The sequence below is a fragment of the Danio rerio genome, chromosome 13 (assembly GCF_052040795.2).
Source record: "Danio rerio strain M-AB ecotype USA chromosome 13, GRCz13ab, whole genome shotgun sequence".
NCBI classification, from domain to species: Eukaryota; Metazoa; Chordata; class Actinopteri; order Cypriniformes; family Danionidae; genus Danio; species Danio rerio.
Genome location: NC_141033.1, coordinates 54,171,729 through 54,196,878, shown reverse-complemented (window position 1 = coordinate 54,196,878; position 25,150 = coordinate 54,171,729). Strand labels below are relative to the sequence as shown.

The window sequence follows — 25,150 nt, the reverse complement described above, 5'->3', positions numbered from 1 at the left end:
CATCATTACTCAATTTTTATGATTAAAAATATGGTAAAATTGTGAAATTATACTGCAGTCCAAAAGAGCTGTTTGGCATGTGATTATATAAAAAAATAAAAAGTTATATTTGTGATTTAAAGCATCATTTTCAGCATACTACATTTACATGATTCAAAATACAGTTAAAACTGAAATATTATTGCAATCCAATATAGTTGTTTTATATGCAAATATACCTAAAAAATGTCATTTATGTTTGCGATTTAAAACATTTTTCATATCCATTGCTACTATTTTATCATTTAAAATACAGTAAAATTGTAACATTTTATTGCAGTCCGAAACAGCTGATTTACATGTGAATATATATAGAAAAATTATTAATATTTGTGATTTTAAGCATTATTTTCTGCATCATACATATTCTATAATTAAAAATATGATAAAATTGTGAAATATTATTGCAATCCAAAATAAATTAGCTGTTTTATATGCGAATATATAAAAAAATGTCATTTATATTTGTGATTTAAAGCATATTTTTAGTAACTTCACTTTTCTTCACTTCACTCAGTAAATAATTAATATTATTCCAATTCATAATAGCTGTTTTATATATGATTTTATTAAAAATGTCATTTATATTTGTGGTTTAAAGCATATTTTTCAGCATCATTACTAAATTTTTCTTAATTTAAATATGGTAAAATTGTTAAATATTATTACAATCTAAAATAGCTGCTTTATTAGTGAATATAATAAAAAATGCCATTTATATTTGTGATTTAGAGCATCATTTTGTGCATCATTACTACATTTATATGATTAAAAATACAGTTAAAACTTTACAATTTTTAAATAAAATTGAAATCTAAAATAGCTGTTTCATATGTGATTAAATATTTTAAAATGCCATTTATATTTGTGATTTAAAGCATATTTTTCTGCATAATTACTACATTTTATGATTAAAAAATACGATAAAATTATGAAATTATAAAAGAAGCTGTTTGATATATATATGCATATGTTTTATTAATATTTGTACATTTAACAGCATTCATATATTCAGGTGTTATTTGGAGAAATACAGAATTATTAAGTTTTCCTCAGTGTTATTCCGCCATCTAGTGGCTGATTATTCAACTGGCTGCTGATTTACCTGAAGAGCGCTTGTGTGTCAAACATGTTTAGTTTAATCTAATTTTATTAATCCTATAATATTTATTTCAATCTTTAAAATTTAAAATTAATTTGAATAAGTTTAAATAAATATTTTATAAATAGTTTATATATTTTTTTAATGTAGTTTTATTAATTTTGCATGACTTTTTATTATTTTTCATACTGAATTAAGCTTCTATTTCTTTTTGTTTTAGTTATATTTTAATAGATTTTCTTTATATTCAAAAAAGTTTGATGTAATATTTATAGTTTATTCATCTACAGATATACCTATACAGAGCACTTGTGTGACAGAATTTATTTTATTAATTATAATAAATGTATTATTTTATTTTATTAATAAGACACAGATCAATATTACATTTTGAACCAGTGTTATTTAAATTATATTAATTATTATTATCATCATCATAATTATTATTATTATTATTGTGTTTTTCTACACTTTGAATTCGTTTAAATTAATAATAAAAATGTTATATATTCAGTTTGTATAATGTACTTTTATTGATTTTTCCATTATTTTTTATTATTTATTATGTTCAGTTTAGCTTGTATTTGTTTTGTTTTAGTTAAAAATTGTAATAGATTTTATGTTTAAATGTTAAATCTAACATTTATACTGTATTATACTGGCTCCAGATATACCTGCAGAGTGCCTTTATGACAATTTTTTTATTTTATTTGATTAATTTGAATAAGTTTATCATTTTATTAATAAGACATATCAATGTATATGTTTTTGAACCAGTGTTATTTAAATTTTATTTATTATTATTATTACTATTATAATTATTATTATTATTATTAATACATTTATTGTAGTTGTTATTATTATTAATATTGTTTATGTTGTTGTTGTTGTTGTTATTTTATTATTTTGTTTTAAAAAGTCTTATTTATTTTAGTTTCGCTGGATAAAATAAATTCTAATAAAAATGTAAAAATGGCTGTATAAAGTACATTTGATGATACAGAAATATAATTATTCAATCATTTTACTACAGTATTGATCAGGAAGTTTTTGTTTGCTTTTTTATGTATTTATTTATTTTTAGTTTAATGTTTTATCAATATTTAATCTCTGAATGCATATATAATATCATGTACTATTGCCTGCACTGCATCAGGCATCAGCCATGAAAAGCAGTATTAGATATGGACTTTATTACTCATTTTTAATACTATAAGAGGACTAATGTTATTTAATGGACAGGAAACAAGAATCAACAGCATATGTATATACTTACAAGTGTATAAAATTATGGTTTATATATCTGAACATTTAATCTTGTATATGGAAATGGATATTTTTAAAATATACTCTCACTGGCCACTTTATTAGGTACACCTGTCCATCTGCTCGTTAACACAAATTTGTAATCAGCCAATCACATGGCAGCAGCTCACTGCATTTAGGCATGTAGACATGGTCAAGAGGATCTGCTGCAGTTCAAAGCGAGCATCAGAATGGGGAAGAAAGGGGATTTAAGTGACTTTGAACGTGGCATGGTTGTTGCTGCCAGACGGGCTGCTCTGAGTATTTCAGAAACTGCTGATCTACTGGGATTTTCATGCACAACCATCTCTAGGGTTTACAGAGAATGCTCCGACAAAGAGGAAATATCCAGCGAGCGGCAGTTCTGTGGGCGCAAATGCCTTGTTGATGAGGCCAGAGGTCAGAGGAGAATGGCCAGACTGGTTCCAGCTGATAGAAAGGCTACAGTAACTCAAATAAGCACTCGTTACAACCGAGCTCTGCAGAAGAGCATCTCTGAACACACAACACGGCCAACCTTGAGGCGGATGGGCTACAGCAGCAGAAGAGCACACCGGGTGCCGCTCCTGTCAGCTAAGAACAGGAAACTGAGGCTACAATTCACACAGACTCACCAAAACTGGACAATAGAAGATTGGAGAAACGTTGCTGCTCTGATGAGTCTCCATTTCTGCTGACACATTCAGATGCTCGACTCACAATTTGGCCTCAACAACATGAAAGCATGGATCATCCTGCCTTGTATCAGCGGTTCAGGCTGCTCGTGGTGTTGTAATGGTGTGGGGGGGATTTTCTTTGGGTCCATTAGTACCAATTGAGCATCAACGCCACAGCCTACCTGAGTATTGCTGCTGACCATGTCCATCCCTTTATGAGCACAGTGTCTCCATCTTCTGATGGCTACTTCCAGCAGGATAACGCAGCATGTCATAAAGCTCAATCATCTCAGACTGGTGTCTTGAACATGACGATGAGTTCACTGTACTCAAATGGCCTCCACAGTCACCAGAGCTCAATCCAATAGAGCAGCTTTGGGATGTGGTGGAACGGGAGATTGGCATCATGGATGTGCAGCCGACAAATCTGCAGCAACTGTGTGATGCTATCATGACAATATGGAGCAAAATCTCTGAGGAATATTTCCAGTAGCTTGTTGAATCTCTGCTTCTGAAGGCAAAGGCGGCGTTCAATATATTTTTATATCTGTGAAGTCCACACATGAAGCAGGTATGATCAATAATTGCACATTGTCTCTGATATATGGCATTTAAATATGGATTTACCTTATATTAATGCTGCTTTAAAGGAATAGTTTACCCCAAAATTAAAGTTTACTCACGATTTACTCTCTTCGCATGGTTTCAAGTCTTTATGAATTTCTTTATTCTGTTAAACACAAAATAAGATATTTAGGAAAAATCTGGAAACCTGTAACCATTTGCCTTCCATTATAGGAAATACAATGTTTACACCAACATTCTTCAAAATATCTCCTTTTGTGTTCAACAGAAGAAAGACAATCAAACAGGTTTGGAACAAGTACCAGATTCTCACTCTTGGTTGAACTATCCCTTTAAATGGTATTAGAGGCCTTTCAGAAATGAGAAACGGCAGATATTACGTTTTACTGACGCATTTATGACCAATAAATTAAAATAATGTGGAGCGCGCTTCTCTGCGCATGCGCCGAGCTCCAGACGCTCGCGGCTGGTTTAACTCGTGCGCGCGCGTCGTTACCATGACAGTACAGTTAGTAAACTCCCAGGTTGCTGTCGCGTTATTGGTTATCGATTAGCAGCGGAGGGGTTATTGATTATATCTGTTAGATCGGAGTGAGTGAGGGAATTCTCTCTCTCTTTCTCTCTCATCTTTCTCTCTCTCTCTCTCCGCACTGCAGAAGAATGTTCAGAAACTCACGACACGATCCGTGACGCCGCTGTGAAGCGGGAAACCGGGAGCTCTTACCCATCCATAAACCACCGGGGGACACCATGGGCACGTTCGGTTCGGCCGCGGTCAGTTTGGAGGAGGAAGACGGAGAGGAAGACGAGAAGAAACGGCGAGAAGTTGAGCATCTCCCGCCACTTCTCGAGGACGAGGTGAGAGACATCCACTGATCGATTTGATTGATTGATTGATTGACAGTCTCTCTAAAAGGCAGTCTATAGAAATGTTGACATTATCATTACATAACTTGAGTTTTGTTGCTATTGTTAGCTAATTAATCACTATAGTTACCGTCTGTGTAATGTTAATGTCTCCTCAGTCTGGTAAACACTGTATAATTATGGTTCATAATTCCTGAATGAGCTGTTAGAGTCGATAATCTTCTGTATTTTTGGTGTTAAAACTCTACATTATTCTTAAAGTACCAGTCTTTAGCTTGTGTGTCAGGCTGAATCACATATTTAACACACACACACGTTCATGTTTGGATATCACAAAATTATGAATGCCACATTTGTACACACATCTGCAACATATATGTTAAAAACCGGCGTTTTCAAACATTAAAATATATTACAAACTATATTACATACAGGTTACATATCATTTAAAACAGAAATTACTACATGTGTTCATATAGATAGGTGTATATAGATAGATATACAAAATCATTTATAAAATATATTTATAATGTAAATAATAGTTACCAGTATATTAGTAATATACTTATATACCCAATATATTTATATATAGTTCAGTGTATTTTATGCATTTATTATAAATCTATTGAAAATATTGTATATAATACCACAGATTTTCTTTAGATTTTATTTAAATTGATCTTTATATATATATATATATATATATATATATATATATATATATATATATATATATATATATATATATATATATATATGTATATATTTATATATTTATATTTTATATATATATATATATATATATATGTGTGTGTGTGTGTGTGTGTGTGTGTGTCGTCCAATGTAGATGGCCAATAGACATCACATACCACAGATTTTCTTTAGATTTTATTTAAATTGATCTTTATATATATGTTGCAGCAGAAACCCGCTCGCGAAAAATACACACTAAACACGTCCACACTAGTGTTTCACACTATCCACTTGTTAAGTGTGATGTCACGTGAAGCAGCTTCTGGGTCCAAGCGCTATATCAAACTGTATGGAGAGTCTCATTAAATGGTAATATTAACATTTACAAAGCGTTGTAATACTTTCAAAAATCAAGATCGCAATATATATATATATATCCATGCCTAATATCAGATGGCCAGAAAGTGGTCATTTTTTTATAAATTGTTAAAATTCTGGTATTTTTAATGCAGCAAGTCCAGAGACTTTTTTGTACACCATGATATTATATCAAATTTAATGTGCGATGGGACTAAAAAGTGTCCATAAACTAACATTTTCTCAGTTCAAATGAGTATCGGCTTTTACCCGGAAACAGTATTCCACACATCACGACTTAACGAGTGGATACCGCTGAAAATACACATCACAAAATGCACCCCCATCCACCCCCACTCCACCCCACCCTCTCCCTCTGCTTGCTGTTGGTTGCGCACCGTTTTTACCAACCAAGTTTGTGGATGCCATTGTAACATCACAGATCACTCTGCCTATTCATGCTTCATGCGTGAGTCCTGCGGGAAAAGTGATTGACCGGTGGTCATTTGTGCATGCCCGTGCACAGACCCTTACAGGGGCAGGTGCTCAACGCAATGTGTTGGTACATCGTGGGTCATTCGCAAAGTAAAGAGCGGATGGGTGGGTGGGGGGTTGGGGGGGGGTTTGCTGAGAGGGGCACCTCGGGTAGAGGGGAAGTGGCTCTAGCCACCGGGCCACCCCCTTGTGCACGGCCCTGCATTAGAGTGTAACTTATCTTTATTTATTTATGATTCGGTTATGGGGAAAACAAAAGCCATGCTGGTCAGGTGGTTGAAATGGCAGGCTACATTTATACATGTATAACAGGTTCCGATTTGTTAAAAAAAGTTAGACAATTCTAAATATGTATGTCAATGCGGGGTTGTATCTCAATCCTTAAAGGGATGGCAACAAGAGGCTTGGGTCAGGTCGCCCGTAGACAATGAAGAGCTGGTCTAAGACCTGTAGAACTGACCCATCAAATGCAAATACGCATGCAAGAGACAATCTGTTTATAAAAACCCAAGGTTGTTTCTTCGTACTCTCAGCTGTCTTATCAAACTAGTTCAAAACGGGTATAAACAGCATTCAGACTGCTATATTCTTGAACAAAGAGGAAAATTGCCTTAAACTGAATATACACATATTAATAATAACATCGAGATCACTTTAGATAGTATTAACACATAATTATGCAAAGAGCAATACAGCTGTTTTCAATCATCCAGTCCTTCAGTTCCACTCGAGGTCTCCATGACCTCTGACCTAGTTTGGTGGCTTCTGAAAATAGTTATAAAGAGACAGGCAAATGCACTGAACATTCTTTTATTACGCAATATATTAACTTTATTTATTATTCAAATAATCATATTAATAAAACAATGAGAAAAACGATAAATGTTGATCCCTGCTGGGACGGATCGGAAGGCAGAAATCTGAATCCATCAATATATATATTTATTTGTGTGTTATTTTAGTATCCATAATCATTAATCAATGTAATATTACTATGCTGTACAAAATCCTGGATTGTCATAATTGGGTTAAGCTTTTTCTATTCAATTTAAAGGCCACTTTTTAACCCAACAGCTGGGTATGTGCATATTTGACCCAGAACAACCAGCATTTTTTTAGAGTCTTTTACATGCAAAATTATTAATATCAATACAATAAATCGTTGTTAATTATATTGATTATAATAATAATAATGTAAAATGTTTTAAAATTTAAAGTAAAAACAAATAAATTCAATTGAAAGTAATTTTGATGTTTGTCATTTTTAAATTCTATTTTAAATAATGTCATCATATATAAATGTGATAAAAACTTCACAAATTAGTCTAATTTGGAATATGATTAATGCAAAAAAGAGAAATAATAGAGGACATAAATCCAACACACTACTGCAGAAGTGCTCAATCCTGTTCCTGGAGATCTACCTTCCTGTACAGTTTAGCTCCTACCCTGATCAAACACACCTGAACCAATTAATTAGGACCTGAAATCCACTTGGTAATTACAGACAGGTGTGTTTGATAAGGGTTGCAACTGAAATCTGCAGGAAGGTAGATCTCCAGGAACAGGATTGGCCACCCCTGCACTAGTGCGTATGTGTTTGATTATCTGTGCTTCCTGACTGACCTGTGAACAGCGGTAAGGTTTTGCTCTTCTGTGCTCTGAACTTTCTGTATGTAGGACAGAATATATGTGAGTGTGTGTGTGTGTGAGGTGAAGGAGAAAGTCTCTCTTCTCATGGGAGATCGTCAATTTACGGGCTCATGGTCTTACAGCTGCGTGAGACGGCAACTTTATGCCCTATAAATGCATTATTATTCCGCTCCGGCGACACTTTCATTCTCTCCTGATGAATAAACATGTTCGGCTGTTTTCAGTTCATTCGACGACGACACGGTTGAGCATTAGCTTTTCCCTTTAGTTTTGCGAACAAGACACAACATAACAAACACAACAGTCCTATCAATTATGTACACCACAGACACTGTGCATGCTGGGAAGAGCCAGCGTAGAAATATAGACTCTTAGTTACTACGTTTAAAGCTGCAGTTTATATACTACGTGTAGTACATAGTGTATGTACGGTGCATCCGGAAAGTGTTGATAGCACTTAACACTTTCCACTTTATTCTATGTTGAAGCCTCCTTCCAAAATGTATTAAATTGATTGATTTCCTCAACATTCTACACACAATCCCCCATAATGATAATGTGAAGAAAGAGTTTTTGAGATTGTTGCAGATTTATTACAAATATAAAAGCTGATAAATCAGATGTACATTAGTATTCTCAGTTTTTTGCTCAATACTTTGTTGATGCACCTTTGGCAGTGATTACAGCCTCAAGTCTTTCTGAATATGATGACACAAGCTCTGCACACCTGTCTTTGGGAAATTTTGCCCGTTCCTCTTTGCAGAACCTCTCAAGCTCTATCAGGTTGGATGGGAAGTGACGGTGTACAGCCATTTTCAGATCTCTCCAGAGATGTTCAATAGGATTTAGGTCTGGGCTCTGGCTGGGCCACTCAAGGACATCCACCGAGTTGTTGTGACGTGACTCCATTGATATTTTGGTGGTGTGCTTTGGGTCATTGTCCTGCTGGAAGATGAAGCGTGGGCCCAGTCTGAGGTGGAGAGCACTCTTGTGCAGGTCTTCATTCAGGATGTCTCTGTACATCGCTGCATTCATCTTTCCCTCTATCCTGACTAGTCTTCCAGTTCCTGCTGCTGAAACACATCCCCACAGCATGATGCCAACACCACCATGCTTCACTGTAGGGATGCTGTTAGCCTGCTGATGAGCGCCGCCTGCTTTTCTCCAAACGTAACGCCTGGCGTTCACTCCAAACAGTTCAGTTTGAGTCTCATCAGAGCAGAGAGTTTAGTTTCTGATGCTCTGAGAGTCCTTCAGATGGCAAACTCCAGGCGGGGAGTGTCTTCCGTCTGGCCGCTCTACCATACAGATGCCTGATTGGTGGATTGCTGCACAGATGGTTGTCCTTCTGTAAGGTTCTCCTCTCTCCACAGAAGAGCGCTGGAGCTCAGACAGAGTGACCATCCGGTTTTTATTAAGCCGAAAAGAAAATGAATGAATATATAAATATATATACAGTTGAATTCAGAATTATTCACCCCCTTGTTTAATTTTTTCCCCCAATTTCTGTTTAACGGAGGGAAGATTGTTTTCAACACATTTCTAATCATAATAGTTTTAATAATTTATTTCTAGTAACTGATTTATTTTATCTTTGTCATGATGACAGTAAATAATATTAGACTAGATGTTCTTCAAGACACTTCTATACAGCTTAAAGTGACATTTAAAGGCTTCACTAGGGTAATTAGGGTAACTAGGCAGGTTAGGGTAATTAGGCAAGTTATTGTATAATGATGGTTTGTTCCGTAGACTATCAAAAAAAAAAAATTAGCTAAAAGGGGCTAATAATATTGTCCCTAAAATGGTGTTTAAAAAATAATAACTACTTTTATTCAAGTCAAAATAAAACAAATAAGACTTTCTCATGAAAAAAAAAAATATTGTCAGACACATTGTGAAAATTTCCTTGCTCTGTCAAACATCATTTGGGAAATATTTAATAAAGAAAAAAAAATTCAAAGGGGGGCTAATAATCCTGACTTCAACTACATATATATATATATATATATATATATATATATATATATATATATATATATATATATATATATATATATATATATATATATATATATATATATATATATATATATATATATATATATATAAAACAATCTAAAATAACATCTAAAAATCACTGGAGTGAAAGAGAGGGGAAGTTTGGAGACAGAAAGATTCCAATGGCTGCTTCTGCTCATAAGTCAAGAATGAGCTCAATTCTCTCATCTATAACCCAGCTGTAAAGGAAAACACACAGTAAACACACTGCTGTCCTGCACATCTGCCAGACACACACTCCTCTGAGCGTGATGATTATTCTGACATCATGGTGGAATTTATTACAGCTACAATCCGTCTTCTGTAATGTGTGAAATATTCAGCTGGAGTGAAGAGATCCCCGTGGAGACTCTGACTTTCACACTGTACAAGTCTTTATCTGCAGTACAGTGCTGTGGAGAAGTCCCCTTTACTGGTTTCTTATTTTGCTGCATGTTTGTCACACTTTAATGTTTCCGATCATCCACCATATTCACATATGAGTCAAAGATAACAGCAGAAAACATGTCATGCAGCTTTCAAATCAAGCATTTTATTATTGAGGACAAGCTAAATACAAAACTACACAGCCCTGTGGGAAAAGCCTAGACAGTGCATGTGTGTGTGGATCTGTGTGTATCTTCTTCTCAGTGTGTGTGTGTGTGTGTGTGTGTGTGTATCTGTATCTGTATGTATCCTTTTCACAGTGCATGTGTGTGTGTGTATCTGTGTGTGTCTGCTCCTCAGTGCATGTGTGTGTCTGATCAGTGTGTATATCTTCTCAGTGCATGTGTGTGTGTGTATCTGTGTGTGTCTGCTCCTCAGTGCATGTGTGTGTCTGATCAGTGTGTATATCTTCTCAGTGCATGTGTTTGTGTGTGTGTGTTTGTGTATGTTTGTTTGTTTGTCTGAGTGTGTGTGTCCGCAGTGCATGTGTGTGTCTAATCAGTGTGTGCATTTTCTTCTCTGTGCATGTGTGTGTATGTCTGATCAGTGTGTATATCTTCTCAGTGCATGTGTGTGTGTGTTTGTGTATGTTTGTTTGTTTGTCTGAGTGTGTGTGTCCGCAGTGCACGTGTGTGTCTAATTAGTGTGTGCATCTTCTTCTCTGTGCATGTGTGTGTTTGTATGTCTGATCAGTGTGTATATCTTCTCAGTGCATGTGCGTGTGTTTGTGTGTGTGTGTGTGTGTGTGTGTGGATGTTTGTTTGTTTGTCTGAGTGTGTGTCTCCGCAGTGCATGTGTGTGTCTAATTAGTGTGTGCATTTTCTTCTTTGTGCGTGTGTGTGTGTCTGATCAGTGTGTCTATCTTTTTCTCAGTGTTTGTGTGTGTGTGATCAGTGTGTTTCTCCTCCTTAGTATGTGTGTGTGTGTGATCAGTGTGTGTATCTTCTCAGTGTGTGTGTGTGTTTAATCAGTGTGTGTAACTTTTTCTCAGTGTATGTGTGTGTGTGTGTGTGTTAGTGAGTGTGTGTGTGTGTTTGTGTCTGACCTGTGTATCTTTTTTAGTGTGTGTGTAATCAGTGTGTGCCTAATCAGTGGGTGTGTGTGTCTGATCATTGTGTTTCTCCTCCTTAGTAAGTGTGTGTGTGTGTGTGTGTGTATGTGTGATCAGTTTGTGCTTCCTCAGTGCGTGCGTGTGTGTGTGTCTGATCAGTGTATGTATTTTCTTTGTGTGTGTGTGTGTCTTATCAGTGGATCCTTTTAGTGTGTGTGTGATCAGTGTGTGTAATCAGTTTGTGCTTCCTCAGTGGGTGTGTGTGTGATCAGTGTGTTTCTCCTCCTTAGTATGTGTGTGTGTGTTTGTGTATGATCACTTTGTGCTTTTTCAGTGTGTGTTGGTGTCTGATCAGTGTGTTTCTCCTCAGTGTGTGTGTGTGTGGGTGTGTTATCAGTGTACTTTTTTAGTGTGTGATCAGTGTGTGTAATCAGTTTGTGCTTCATCGGTCGGTGTGTGTGTGTCTGATCAGTGTGTTTCTCCTCCTTTGTGCATGTGAGTGTGTTTCTGATGAGTGTCTATTTTTCTGATCAGTATTTGTGTGTGTGTGTGTGTGTGTGTGTGTGTGTGCTCTTCAGGAGAACGTGTCTCTGGCGGATGTGCTGTGTCTGCGGGACGCCGGTCTGTCGGAGCAGGAGTTGTGGTCGGTGTGTGTGGAGTGTGTGTGTTCTCTCCAGAGCATCAGCTTCTCTCCGCTCTTTCAGTCTCTGTGTGTGACGCCGGACACACTGGCCTTCAACGCGCACGGAAATGTGTGTTTCATGGAGCAGCTCAACGGTGAGTCAGGAGTGTGTATTACCTGTGTGTGTGTGTGTGTGTGTGTGTGTGTGTGTGTGTGTGTGTGTGTGTGTGTGTGTGTGTGTGTGTGTGTGTGTGTGTGTGTGTGTGTGTGTGTGTGTGTGTGCGCGTGTGTGTGTGTGCGTGTATGAGTGTGTGAGTGTGTGTGTGTGTGTGTGTGTGTGTGTGTGTGTGTGTGTATGTGTGAGTGAGTGAGTGAGTGAGTGGTTGCGTGCGTGTGTGTGTGTGTACTGATGACAGTCTGAGAGTAGCTGTGTGTTTACATTCAGATATGTGAAACAGATTTATGCACAAAACTGGAATAAGGCATTAAACATTAGTGGATAAAGCAGCATTTCCAGCCAATGAGAAACAGAAGAGAACAAAAACATCACTTCCTGATACACTACCTGACAAAAGTCTTGTGGTGGATCTCAGTTGTAGGAGCAGCAAATAATAACTTGATAGTTGATCATGTGTAAAAGTGTCAGAAGGTGGATTTCTCTGCTGAATCATCTGTTGATCTGCATCTCAATCATCACCAATACTGCAGAAGACCTACTGGAACCAGCATGGACCAATATTGTCATAGAAATCAGTCAAGTTTGGTGAAGGAGAAATCATGGTTTGGGGTCATTCAGTATGGAGAGATCTGCAGAGTGGATGATCAACATCAACAGCCTGAGGTATCAAGACATCTGTGCTGCCCATTACATTACAAACCACAGGAGAGGGACAATTCTCCAGCAGGATAGCGCTCCTGCTCATACTTCAGCCTCCACATCAAAGATCCTGAAAGCAAAGCTGCTCCAAGATTGGCCAGCCCAGTTACCAGACATGAACATTATTGAGTATGTCTGGGGTAAGACGAGGGAGGCATTGAAGATAAACACAAAGAGTCTAGATGAACTCTGGGATCCTGCTGAAGCTTTCTTCTTCATTCCAGATGACTTTATTAATCAGTGATGTGAGTCATGTCAGAGATGTATGGATGCAGTCCTCCAAGCTCATGATGGAGTCAGACACAATATTCATTCTGTCTCCACTGCAGCAGGACTTTATATTCTATACTGGACATTATTTCTGTTCAGTGATGACACTTTAGTCCAGGGGTGTCCAAACTTTTTGGGCCAAGGGCCAGATGCAAAAAAAACAAAACGTTGTCCCGGGCTAAATTTTACATACATCACACAGACATGCATATATATATATATATATATATATATATATATATATATATATATATATATATATATATATATATATATATATATATATATATATATATATATATATATATATATATATTATACCTCATAACTAGCCAGTGTAGAATTTTCTTGCACTTTATTAGCACAAAAAAACTGCTGTTGTTGAGCTGATAGGGCAGCTGCTAATTGTTTTACTTTTTGATCTCGTTCGGCACCAGTGTAAGAGCTGAAGGCCTGATGTTTTGTTTCATAATGTATTTTAATATTAAATTTCTTCATTACTTCAACTGACTGCTGGCAAATTAAGCAGATACATTTCCCGCTGACCTCTGTGAAGAAATATTCTTTTCCCCAACGTGACTGAAATTTCCTGCACTCACTGTTGATTTTTCTTTTTCTTGGTTTCGCCATGGCTTGCCAAAATGTGAATCAAAATGTTATCAATTATGTTTCCTTCAGTTTTTTTTTTGGTTCGTTTTGCATCATTACAAGAACTGCTGCCTAATTGAAGGCATGTAATAGCGACACCCGGTGGTTATTTATTGAATTACGTTCATTTTTGTATAGCGGGCCAGATTCTATGAATATTTATCAAAAGCCTCGCAGGCCGCCACAAAACTGATTGCGGGCCGCAGATGGCCCGCGGGCCGTAGTTTGGACACCCCTGCTTTAGTCTAAGCAGAGTCAGACCTTACTGTCCTAATGAAGTCATGAAAAATCAAGACATGATCATATTTTATTGTGCTCAAATAAGCAAAATCTAGAGGCCTTTGCCACTTCTGACACCAAATCTTCAACTAGAAGTCCAGTTAGTATTTGCTGTTCCTAAATCTTGATTGACTGGCTGATTCTCCACTGTGGTGTTTGTTGTTCTCTAATAAATGAGCTGCATCTCAGAAGACGAAGATGAAACCCAATGAGTGCGGTGGCTTTTGGAAGTGTGAAATGCTCTTTGGTAGCGCAGACAGATGCTCAAGACAGTTCTGGAGGGATTAATAAGAATAATAATAATAATACTGAAGCACTGTGATGACGTACTGACGGCTGAGGTTTTTTACAATCAGCAAAACAACACTTCAGATATTTTGCAATGTAATGCCTCATTCACACTAGCCATGACTTTGTAGCTGTCTGTCGCTCTGTGTGGTGACCTGCTGTAAACTCAGGTCTGAGCGAGCTGAGAAAGGATCACATGAGCTCAACTGGTGCTCTTATTAGCTGTCGCTCAAGAAAGTCTCTCTTCATTTGCATAAAATTGAAGGATTCTCAGGGCGAGGCAGTGGCGCAGTAGGTAGTGCTGTCGCCTCACAGCAGGAAGGTCGCTGGGTCGCTGGTTTGAGCCTTGGCTCAGTTTCTGTGTGGAGTTTGCATGTTCTCCCTGCGTTCTCGTGGGTTTCCTCCGGGTGCTCCGGTTTCCCCCACAGTCCAAACACATGCGGTACAGGTGAATTGGGTAAGCTAAATTGTCCGTAGTGTATGAGTGTGTGTTTGTGTGAATGTGTGTGTGGATGTTTCCCAGAGATGGGTTGCGGCTGGAAGGGCATGCACTGCGTAAAAACTGAATAAGTTGGCGATTCATTCTGCTGTGGTGACCCCGGATTAATAAAGGGACTAAGCCGACAAGAAAATGAATGAATGAAGGATTCTCAACTTTGTTTCGTCACTCGCCACGCCCACCTGGTTAGCCAATCACAACAGTCAGACGCATTTACATTCGCGCGGTTTGTGAGAATAAAAGCCTTTGAATATTTTTCCAGACACATTTAGCTGCTAGAAGTTAGTCAGATCACGTTTATATGTTCTTCTTAATGCCAACTGTGTAAATAATCATCGATGAGATGCTTATGATAAGCCGTTGTTTGTTTACCTTCAAGCTTTGCGTGTGCCTGTGGAACAGCCTGTGAGCGCCTGCACACGCACATATTATGAACATCTCGACATGCGAAAGTGATCCTGCGAAAGTTGTTCATAATATTGATCATCCACAGAGTTTGTAATTTAGTCAAATGTTTACAAACACAAGCGCAGCCGTTTACAGCTCATTTGTGGTGAATGATGTCAGAATTTACCGCTATTTTGGGATGGATGTGTGAATGCTATTTTCCGGAAAATTTCCGTAACGTCCTCGCCTGTGTGAACAGCGCTTTTTTCAATATACCGGTAAAGTCTTTCCGGAAATTTTCCGGATATTTACCGGTATCACTGTGTGAAAGGGGCTACTGTCGCTCGCGTAAACAGAGGTTGCTGGAAGTCGCTCACTCACGATGATTAGCTCATGATTTATACATAGCTTGTTTGGCATGCTGTCCCAGGAGTGAGCCCTGAGCTCAAGGGATCCTTTCTAATTTTTATGCACATTTTCAAAATATTTGTGCATCTTGGCATTTCTTTAAGCAATTTTTTTATGTGATATTGAAAATAGGTGGATGGAAACATTGCTGCTGAGTGAGTGCATCCGTTGGGGATGTTACACTCTAGAAATCCTGAGTTGTTTTAACCCAACATTGGGTCAAGTGTGGACATACAGGTGAAGTCAGAATTATTTGCCCTCCTGTTAAATTTGAATTCTTTTACATTTTTTCCACTAATTCCTGTTTAACGAAGTGACGATTTTTTCAACACATTTCTAAACATAGTAGTTTAATAACTCATTTCTTTTATCGTTGTCATGATGACAGTTTTGTTTTTTTTAAGATACTAATGTGCAGCTTCACATTTAAAGGCTTAATCAGGGTAATTAGGCGAGTCATTTCATAACAACGGTTTGTTCTGCAGACAATCCAAACAAACCATTGCATAAGAGCCCTCAGCTGTAAAAACATTTTAAGCATTTTAATTTCAATTATTAAATTGATGATTTGATTATTCATTTTATTTCTAACTGGCACTCTTTTATAGCAAAGCACCAATATGCCATCACACAATCCCGTCTGTGTGTTTTCACTAGCTCTATAAATCTGTGCAATCAAAGAAATGCATTGCAGGATAAAGTGTGGAAGGTTTATGTGCGTGCAAATGAAGAAGTGTTTCTGTGAGCGTGTCTAAATATACCAGTGAGTTCCTGAGGAGTTTCTGGAGGATCTGACACATCCAGCAGGAGAAAGCCTGGCCTATTTAACAGAGCCAGTGTGAATGTGGCCTAGATAGATGGATCCTCTGTGGACTCACACACACACACACACACACACACACACACACACACACACACACTTACTCACAAGGACTATATTGATGAACAGAAGATAATTCAACTAGACATGGGACGATAACCGGTTTCAAGGTTTACTGCGGTTTGGAAACGTCAAGGTTTTAAAACCCCTACAATTTTCTGTTATACTGTTCATATGGTATACTGAGGGGGAAATAAGTACCAAACACGTCACTATTTTTCTCTGAAAGCGTATTTCTAAAGGTGCTGCTGACTTGAAATTTTCTCTGGATGTTGGTAGCAATCAAAGTAATTCATATATGCAAAGAAAACAAAATCTAATGAGTTTATAAAGAAAGTTCTGTGTAATGAAATGATGCAGGGAAACAGTATTGAACACATGAAGAAAGGGAGGTGTGGTGAAAGCCCAGACAGCAGCTGAAATCTCTCAGTAGTTCTTCAGCAACCCTCTGCCCCTCCTCAGTGATTGTCAGCTGCTTCAATCCAACATCTACATCAGCAGGAGGATGAAATCAACTTGAACATTTCAGCAAGACAATTATCCAGAACATGAGCAGAAACAAAAATCACTCAAATTTGATTGTGTTTGTGAAAGTTTGTGTTTTGCTCTTTATTTCAGACGATCCTGAAGGCTGCTTTATTCCTCCAGAGTTTGAGAAAACTGGAAGCACAATCGAGGTGAGTCACTCTGAATATTATAGAGTTATAGAGCAAAACAAAGGCATTCATAATAACACACAACAGCGCCAACTTATCCAGCTAGTTTTTATGCAGCGGATGCCCTTCCAGCCGCAACCCATCTCTGGGAAACATCCACACACACATTCACACACACACTCATACACTACGGATAATTTAGCCTACCCAACTCACCTGTACCGCATGTCTTTGGACTGTGGGGGAAACCGGAGCACCCGGAGGAAACCCACGCGAATGCAGGGAGAACATGCAAACTCCACACAGAAACGCCAACTGAGCCGAGGCTCGAACTAGCGACCTTCTTGCTGTGAGGCGACAGCACTACCTACTGCACGACTGCTTCCCCTACAAAAATAATGTTTTATTAAACTTAACAATTAAAATTATTGCTTTATAATTATAATGATAATAATAATAATAAATTATTAATATATTATTATTAATACAACTAATAATAACATTATTACTATTATTATTCGTTCTCTCATTTTATTTTCAACTTAGTCACTGTATTAATCAGGGGTCGCCACAGCGAAGTGAACCGCCAACTTTTCCAGCATATGTTTTACGCAGCGGATGCCCTTCCAGCTGCAACTCAGCACTGGGAAACACCATTACACCCTTGCATTCACACACATACACTACGGCCAGTTAAGTTGATCAATTCCCCTATAGCGCATGTGTTTGTACTGAGGGGAAAACCGAAGCACCCGGAGGAAACCCACACCAACACGAGGAGAACATGCAAACAAAATGCCAACTGACCCAGCCGAGGCTCGACCTTTTTGCTGTGAGGCGACATCACTACCCACTGTGCTGCCCCTTCTCATTATTATTATTATTATATACAATAATAGTAATCATTATAAATAATAATAAACTTAACATTAAAATCAAAGGCGGCATCCATTAATGTTGTTGATGAAATATTAAAAAAATATATAAATACCTTAAGAAATCAATTTATTGCAATTTATTTAAAGGACTTAATTAACTGGAACTGACTTGGGGATAATGAGTCAGCGCAAAAACTGTAATATTGTCTATGCCCAAACTAGGGCTCGCGGGCCAAAGTTGACCCATGATAACCTTTGATTTGGTCCGACATCCCATCTGAGAATAATGGATGAATCTAGTGTAACCCTTTGTTTGTTTGTTTTATTGTTAAAAGCTAACTGAAATTAAATGTTTCAATTGAATGATGTAAATGTTTAAATGTACGTGCTGTCACCTGACAATGCAAAGACTTTGGTGGTCAGAGGCAGATTCTGCTTGACTAGTGTAGTAAGCGTTGACCTTCACTCTGTTATAAATGTGATTATGTTTTTTATTGCTGTAAGTTATTATTTTTACTGCATTAGGTAAAACAATTTAAAGTAATACTTTATATATATTTTTAAATATTAGGAAATAAATTAGGAAATTACTTATGGCAAATTTTATGTAAAATAGTTTGGTAGATTTACCTTTGGCCCATGGCTCTCAATGATGTTTGCTATTTGGTTCTTCATACAAAAAAGTTTGGGCACCCCTGATCTAAATGATACAGTAACATTACTGTTTATTCAGACCTTAATGGCTACAAATCAATGTAGCGCTGTTTTACACGGTCAGAATCAATGTTTTCTGAGATCCTTTAGACAGTGGAAAGACCTTTCAAACTGAATCCATAAATACATGAATACATGCATTACATTAGTGCTTAATTCACTGTCCTAAACGTTGAATATGGAAAAGCAGAAGCCAGAATGACTGTAGGCGGTTTGCGTTTGTGAAGTGAAAACTGGTTATGTAAGGATGTTTGTGGTGAGAAAGAACAAGCTTATTTTAAACACAGTGTCGCTAAAATCGATCATTTCTGAAACTCTGAAGATCAGATTAATATTAATGTACACTAACCGGCCACTTTATTAGGTACCCCTGCCAATAAAAGAGAAAATATCCAGTGACCGGCCGTTCTGTGGAGTTGTTGAGGCCAGAGGTCAGAGGAGAATGGCCAGACTGGTTCCAGCTGATAGAAAGGCAACAGTAACTCAAATAAGCACTCGTTACAACCGAGCTCTGCAGAAGAGCATCTCTGAACACACAACACGTCCAACCTTGAGGCGGATGGGCTACAGCAGCAGAAGAGCACACCGGGTGCCGCTCCTGTCAGCTAAGAACAGGAAACTGAGGCTACAATTCACACAGGCTCATCAAAACTGGCCAATAGAAGATTGGAGAAACGTTGCTGCTCTGATGAGTCTCCATTTCTGCTGACACATTCGGATGCTCGGCTTAGAATTTTGTGTTAACACCATGAAAGCATGGATCCATTCTGCCTTGTATCAGCGGTTCAGGCTGGTGGTGGTGGTGTAATGGTGTGGGGGAGATTTTCTTGCCACACTTTGATTTAATTGAGCACCTTTGGGATGTGGTGGAACGGGCGGGCGATTGGCATCATGGGTGTGCAGCCGACAAATCTGCAGCAACTGCGTGATGCTATCATGTCAACATGGAGGAATATTTCCAGTAGCTTGTTAAATCTACGCCACAAAGGATTAAGGCAGTTCTGAAGGCAAAAGGGGCATTCAACTAGATAGTAGTGAGGTGTACCTAATAAAGTGGCCAGTGAGTATATATACATTAATGTTATAGATTAATGTTATGTCTGTATATATATATGAGTTTCCACTAAAACAGCTGATACATGAGAAGATATTAGTCTGAAAGAAGGCCATTTTCCATGCATCTTTATAACATACAGTAATTTGAATGATATTGTAATGATTTTATTTTTATACCTTCAATACACTTTTTTTTTAAAACAATTGCTTGTTGTTGCAATTTTAACTTATAAAATTGTATAATGAACATGCCAATAAAGCATTGCCATTTTATAAATAAGTATTTTTATATTTATTAATTTAATATTTTTAGCATATTAACATATAAATAAAAACAGAACATGATTTAGATACTCATCCAATGTGTGTGGTGTTTTCCAGCCAGTCATATTACAGTGTGCAGATGCTGATGTGTGTGCGTGCGATGTTTCAGGGTCACGTGTTCTCTCTGGGCTCCACCCTGTCTGCAGCGCTGGATTATGTGACAGATGTGGATCTGCAGCTGGAGCTCAGTGAGGAGAGCAGAGCTTTACTGAAGCAGATGCAGAAAGACACACCTGAGGAGAGACCCACACTACAGGTACACAAACACTGCTGTTTTACTCACCTTTACACTGTAACAACGTCATAGAGACATGCGCACACATTTCCGGATCATTTCAGACACACAGTAGTGGACAGCAATGGAGTACTTTTTAAAGGGGCGTTCAACTAGACACTAGTGAGGTGTACCTAATAAAGTGGCCAGTGAGTATATATACACATTTTACTTCACTGTTCAGTTCAATTCCTCTTTCACTGTACATCGAGAGATGCCAGCTGAGGTGGCTTGGGCATGCCTCCTCTGCCTACCTAGGGAGGTGCTTTAGGCATGGTGGATTGAACATAAACTGTGAAGTTAAAAATGGTTAGAATTGTGTTGTTTCAGCTCATTTTACACAAGAACACTACAACAAGCACAAGCAGTAATTTTTGAGCATTTGACAAATAATAAAACTAGAAAAAACAGTAAATAATAATTAAACTAGTGTATTATATTTATTAGTTCATTCTCTTGTTTTAAATAAATTGTAAACTCAATTAATAATTTATGTCCACATTGTAGGTAAATGATGTACATTATATAATCATTAGCTCTTAACATGTATCATCATTATTTGTGAACAGGCTGTTTTCTTTATGGTACTGTTTTGATATGTCGGTTGGTTTACTGAATTTTTTTGCAATCAAAAAACATGACAAAACATGAGAATAGAGATTTGCGCGGGACTAAATTTTGAATCCCGCTCCCGCCCGCACCCGCCAGGTTTTAGCCCGAACCCGACCGCTCCCGCTTATATAAAGCATTTGTTGTCCCGCTGCCCGACCCGCCCTGCCCCTGATCCCGCTAGATTCCGCTGGAAAGAGCGGGGGGAGAACAAAACCGAAAACCAACCAGCTATACAGAGTCCAGACAGCCTATAACAAGCTGTCTGTATACACACACACATAGCACCAAGCACACACACACACAGACAAAGCTCTCTCTCTCTCTCATTCGCGCGCACTAACACACACACACACACACACACACACACACACACACACACACCAAGCACACACACACCAAGCACACACACAGGTAAAGCTCTCTCTCTCATTCGCACACACACACACACACACACACACACACACACACCTCTCCTTCGCGTGTGCGCACATACACACAGCAACAAACAAGCTAAACACAGCATCGCACTATTTCATTTACACACATACATACGCGTGCCGCTCGGAAGTCAAGAGCGATATTTCTAGATACCCCGCTCCCGTCCCAAATTAAACCTGTTACCGATCGCTCCCGCGCTTTATTCGGAAATTTATTCCCGCGTCGCAGAAATCTCGTCGGGTGCAGAACTCTACATGAGAATTCAACACATTTTAGTTCATAAAATAATTTTTTTAAATATGTATTTTCTGAACCTGAACTGTTCCAGGTGTGTTTTTAAGTTTAATTTCCTTAAGATGCAGATTCTTCTCTTTATTAACTAATATAGTGCATCCGGAAAGTATTCATAGCGCTTGACTTTTTCCACATTTTATGTTTTTCCACGTTTTATGTTACAGCCTTATTCCAAAATGGATTAAATTCATGTAAATCCTCAACATTCTACACACAATCCCTCAAAATGACAGTGTGAAGAAAGAGTTTTTGAATTTGTTGCAAATTTATTAAAAATAAAAAAGCTGTAAAATCACATGTACATCAGTATTCTCAGGCTTTGGCGTAAAGCTGTAAATTGAGCTCATGTACATTCTGTTTCCAATGATCATTCTGGAGATGTTTCATCAGCTTCATTGGAGTTCACCTCTGCTCAATTCAGATTGCACATGATCTGAAAAGGCTTTGACAGTGCATGTCAAAGCACAAACCAAGCATGAAGACAAAGGAATTGTCTGTAGACCTCTGAGACAGGATTGTCTGGAGGCACAAGGCTGGGGAAGCTTACAGAAACATTTCTGCTGCTCTGAAAGTTCAAATGAGCACAGCGGCCTCCATCATCCGTAAGTGAAAGATGTTTAATCAACAGGACTCTTCCTAGAGCTGGCCGGCCATCTAAGCTGAGTGATCGGGGGAGAAGGGTCTTAGTCAGGAGGTGATCAATATCCCGATGGTCACTCTGTCTGAGCTCCAGCGCTCTTCTGTGGAGAGAGGAGAACCTTACAGAAGGACAACCATCTGTGCAGCAATCCACCAATCAGGCCTGTATGGTAGAGCGGCCAGACGGAAGACACTCCCCGCCTGGAGTTTGCCATCTGAAGGACTCTCAGAGCATCAGAAACTAAACTCTCTGCTCTGATGAGACTCAAACTGAACTGTTTGGAGTGAACGCCAGGCGTTACGTTTGGAGAAAAGCAGGCGGCGCTCATCAGCAGGCTAACAGCATCCCTACAGTGAAGCATGGTGGTGTTGGCATCATGCTGTGGGGATGTGTTTCAGCAGCAGGAACTGGAAGACTAGTCAGGATAGAGGGAAAGATGAATGCAGCGATGTACAGAGACATCCTGAATGAAGACCTGCACAAGAGTGCTCTCCACCTCAGACTGGACCCAGAGCTTCATCTTCCAGCAGGACAATGACCCAAAGCACACCGCCAAAATATCAATGGAGTCACTTCACAACAACTCGGTGGATGTCCTTGAGTGGCCCATCCAAAGTCCAGACCTAAATCCTATTGAACATCTCTGGAGAGATCTGAAAATGGCTGTACACTGTCGCTTCCCATCCAACCTGATAGAGCTTGAGAGGTCCGGCTAAGAGGAACGGGCAGAAATTCCCAAAGACAGGCGTGCTGAGCTTGTGTCATCATATTCAGAAAGACTTGAGGCTGTAATCACTGACAAAGGTGCATCAACAAAGTATTGAGCAAAGCCTGTGAATACTGATGTACATCTGATTTATCAGCTTTTTTATTTTTAATTAATTTGCAACAATCTCAAAAACTCTTTTTTAATCCATTTTGGAATAAGACTGTAACATTATAAAAGTGGAAATAGTGAAGCGCTATCAATACTTTCCGGATGTCCTGTATGTGTGACTGATTGAGCTGATACGTCCACAGGTTCTTCACTCTGAGGCCAGGGCTTTACTCGGAGATGTTTCCTCCACAACCGTCTGTCGAAAGCTGTCTGCTATTGGACGAAGAGTTTTGTCCATCGAGTCTGTCGCTGCTTTCCAAGGTTTGATTTGGTGGCCGTCTCATGTTTTGGATCCAAAGATTATTTATTAGGGAACTGCAGATGGCTTATGAGCTGATAATTAAATACAGAAATGTATATAAATGCTATATAGACAAGTGTAAAATGTAAACAATTGAGATGTTACCCAATTTACAGATTATTTTGCTTTGTTTAAGGACATTCTTACTTGTTATTTCTGAAAAAATAAACAGTTTTTTTTACTTGTCTATGCAGTTTTTGTCTTAATTCTAGTCCAAATATCAAAAAAATCTTAAATCAATAGATATTTTTTTTTATATTTGGTCTAGAATCAAGACAAAATGAATGTTTTAAGAAGTGTTTTAATGTTTTTTTGCAGTGTGGGTGAACTGTCCCGTTTAAAAGTGTTCGCTTAATCAAAAATCTCCTGTTTATATACAGATGGACCGGATAAATGGAGTGTGCAGTTCATGGACTATAAAGCGTCTCGATCAAACTCAGTGGAGACTCACAGCAGCGAGCGCAGACTGCAGAGAAACCCGTCCTCTGAGTGGTGTGAGTGTGAGGATCTGCTGCTGCGCCGCCGGGCTCTGCTCTGGAGGCCTGGAGGGTCGGTGTGTGTGCGAGAGGACGAGTCGTCGCCTGACAGCAGCAGGTCTCAGAACAGCTCTCCGGTGCACAGAAAGAGTCAGGAGAAGAGGCCGGGACGAGCCCTGAACCGCTCCTGCTCCGTGCCGGACTCTAACAACCCTCCGGCGCCCGGTGCTCCAACACACACACACATCAGCATGCTGGTGGCAGACCTGTCCGAGATCAGCGCTGAGGAGCAAGGATGGAGACTCGATACACACACACACAGAGACGGCGTCAGGTAGGGCTGTGTTATGGGCGGGGGGCCGAGACAGAATCTGTTTGTTTGTTTTTACTTTAATGTCCGGCTGACTGGAAACATGTCTTTAGGTCTACCATTGCTTTAAATTAACATTTATGCAGCCGGCTGCTTTAGCCAAACCTCTGCTCACTTGTGCCAGTACCAAAATGCCAGTTTCAATGGTACCAGCAGTGTAAATCTTGGTCTGTGGACAATGTGAAATGTGTATTGTATTGAGTCCACCCTCACTGTCTTTCCCACATCTGGGAGAGTTACGGTGTGGAGAAGCCCCAAAGAAGCGTCCCACCCAGACTGCTGATAGCCAGAGTGAAGCATGGGGTGGATTAGTGATGGTTTGGGCTCAATATCATGACATTCCCTAGACCCAATACTTGTGCTAGATCAGTCACTGGCCAAGGACTACCCAACCATCTGGAGGAGCATGTGACCCAATGGGTCAAACATTATATCCTGAAGGCGGTGGTGTGTATCAGGATGATAATGCACCAATACACACAGCAAGACTGGAGACAGAGCGGTTTGATGAACATGAAAGTGAAGTTGAACATCTCCCATGGCCTGCACAGTCACCAGAACTAAACATTATTGAGCACTTTGGGGTGTTTAGGAGGAGTGAGTCAGGAAAGGTTCTGTCAGAAGAATGACTGAAAATCCCTCTGGCTGCTGTGCAGGACTTGTATCTGTCATTCTCAAGACCAACTGATGCTGTATTGGCCACTAAAGGAGGCTATACATCATGCTGATGAATTATTGTGCACTATAACCAGGCCTTTCGATTTCATTGATAATCATTTATATAAATAAAAG

At 38.6% G+C, this 25,150-nt stretch overlaps 1 protein-coding gene across 11 annotated transcripts in view; it reads left to right on the top strand.

The window, feature by feature from the left end:
* Positions 1 to 4,189: 4,189 nt before the first annotated feature.
* Positions 4,190 to 25,150, top strand: part of kndc1 (kinase non-catalytic C-lobe domain containing 1) — a 68,510-nt gene continuing 47,549 nt past the window's right edge. For 9 of the 11 annotated variants that reach the window (XR_015506525.1, XR_015506526.1, XR_015506524.1 and 6 more), the window contains exons 1-6: positions 4,190 to 4,545; positions 11,869 to 12,067; positions 17,067 to 17,125; positions 20,186 to 20,332; positions 23,355 to 23,472; positions 23,893 to 24,322. Coding sequence is in view for 4 of the 11 variants with exons in the window: in XM_087279861.1 (XP_087135987.1) it covers positions 4,438 to 4,545; positions 11,869 to 12,067; positions 17,067 to 17,125; positions 20,186 to 20,332; positions 23,355 to 23,472; positions 23,893 to 24,322 (1,061 nt within the window). In the remaining 7 variants the exon portion in view is untranslated. Of the gene's footprint in view, positions 4,546 to 11,868; positions 12,068 to 17,066; positions 17,126 to 20,185; positions 20,333 to 23,354; positions 23,473 to 23,892; positions 24,323 to 25,150 lie in introns of those variants that run through there. The other 2 variants (XM_087279864.1, XM_087279863.1) reach the window with 2 other exon arrangements.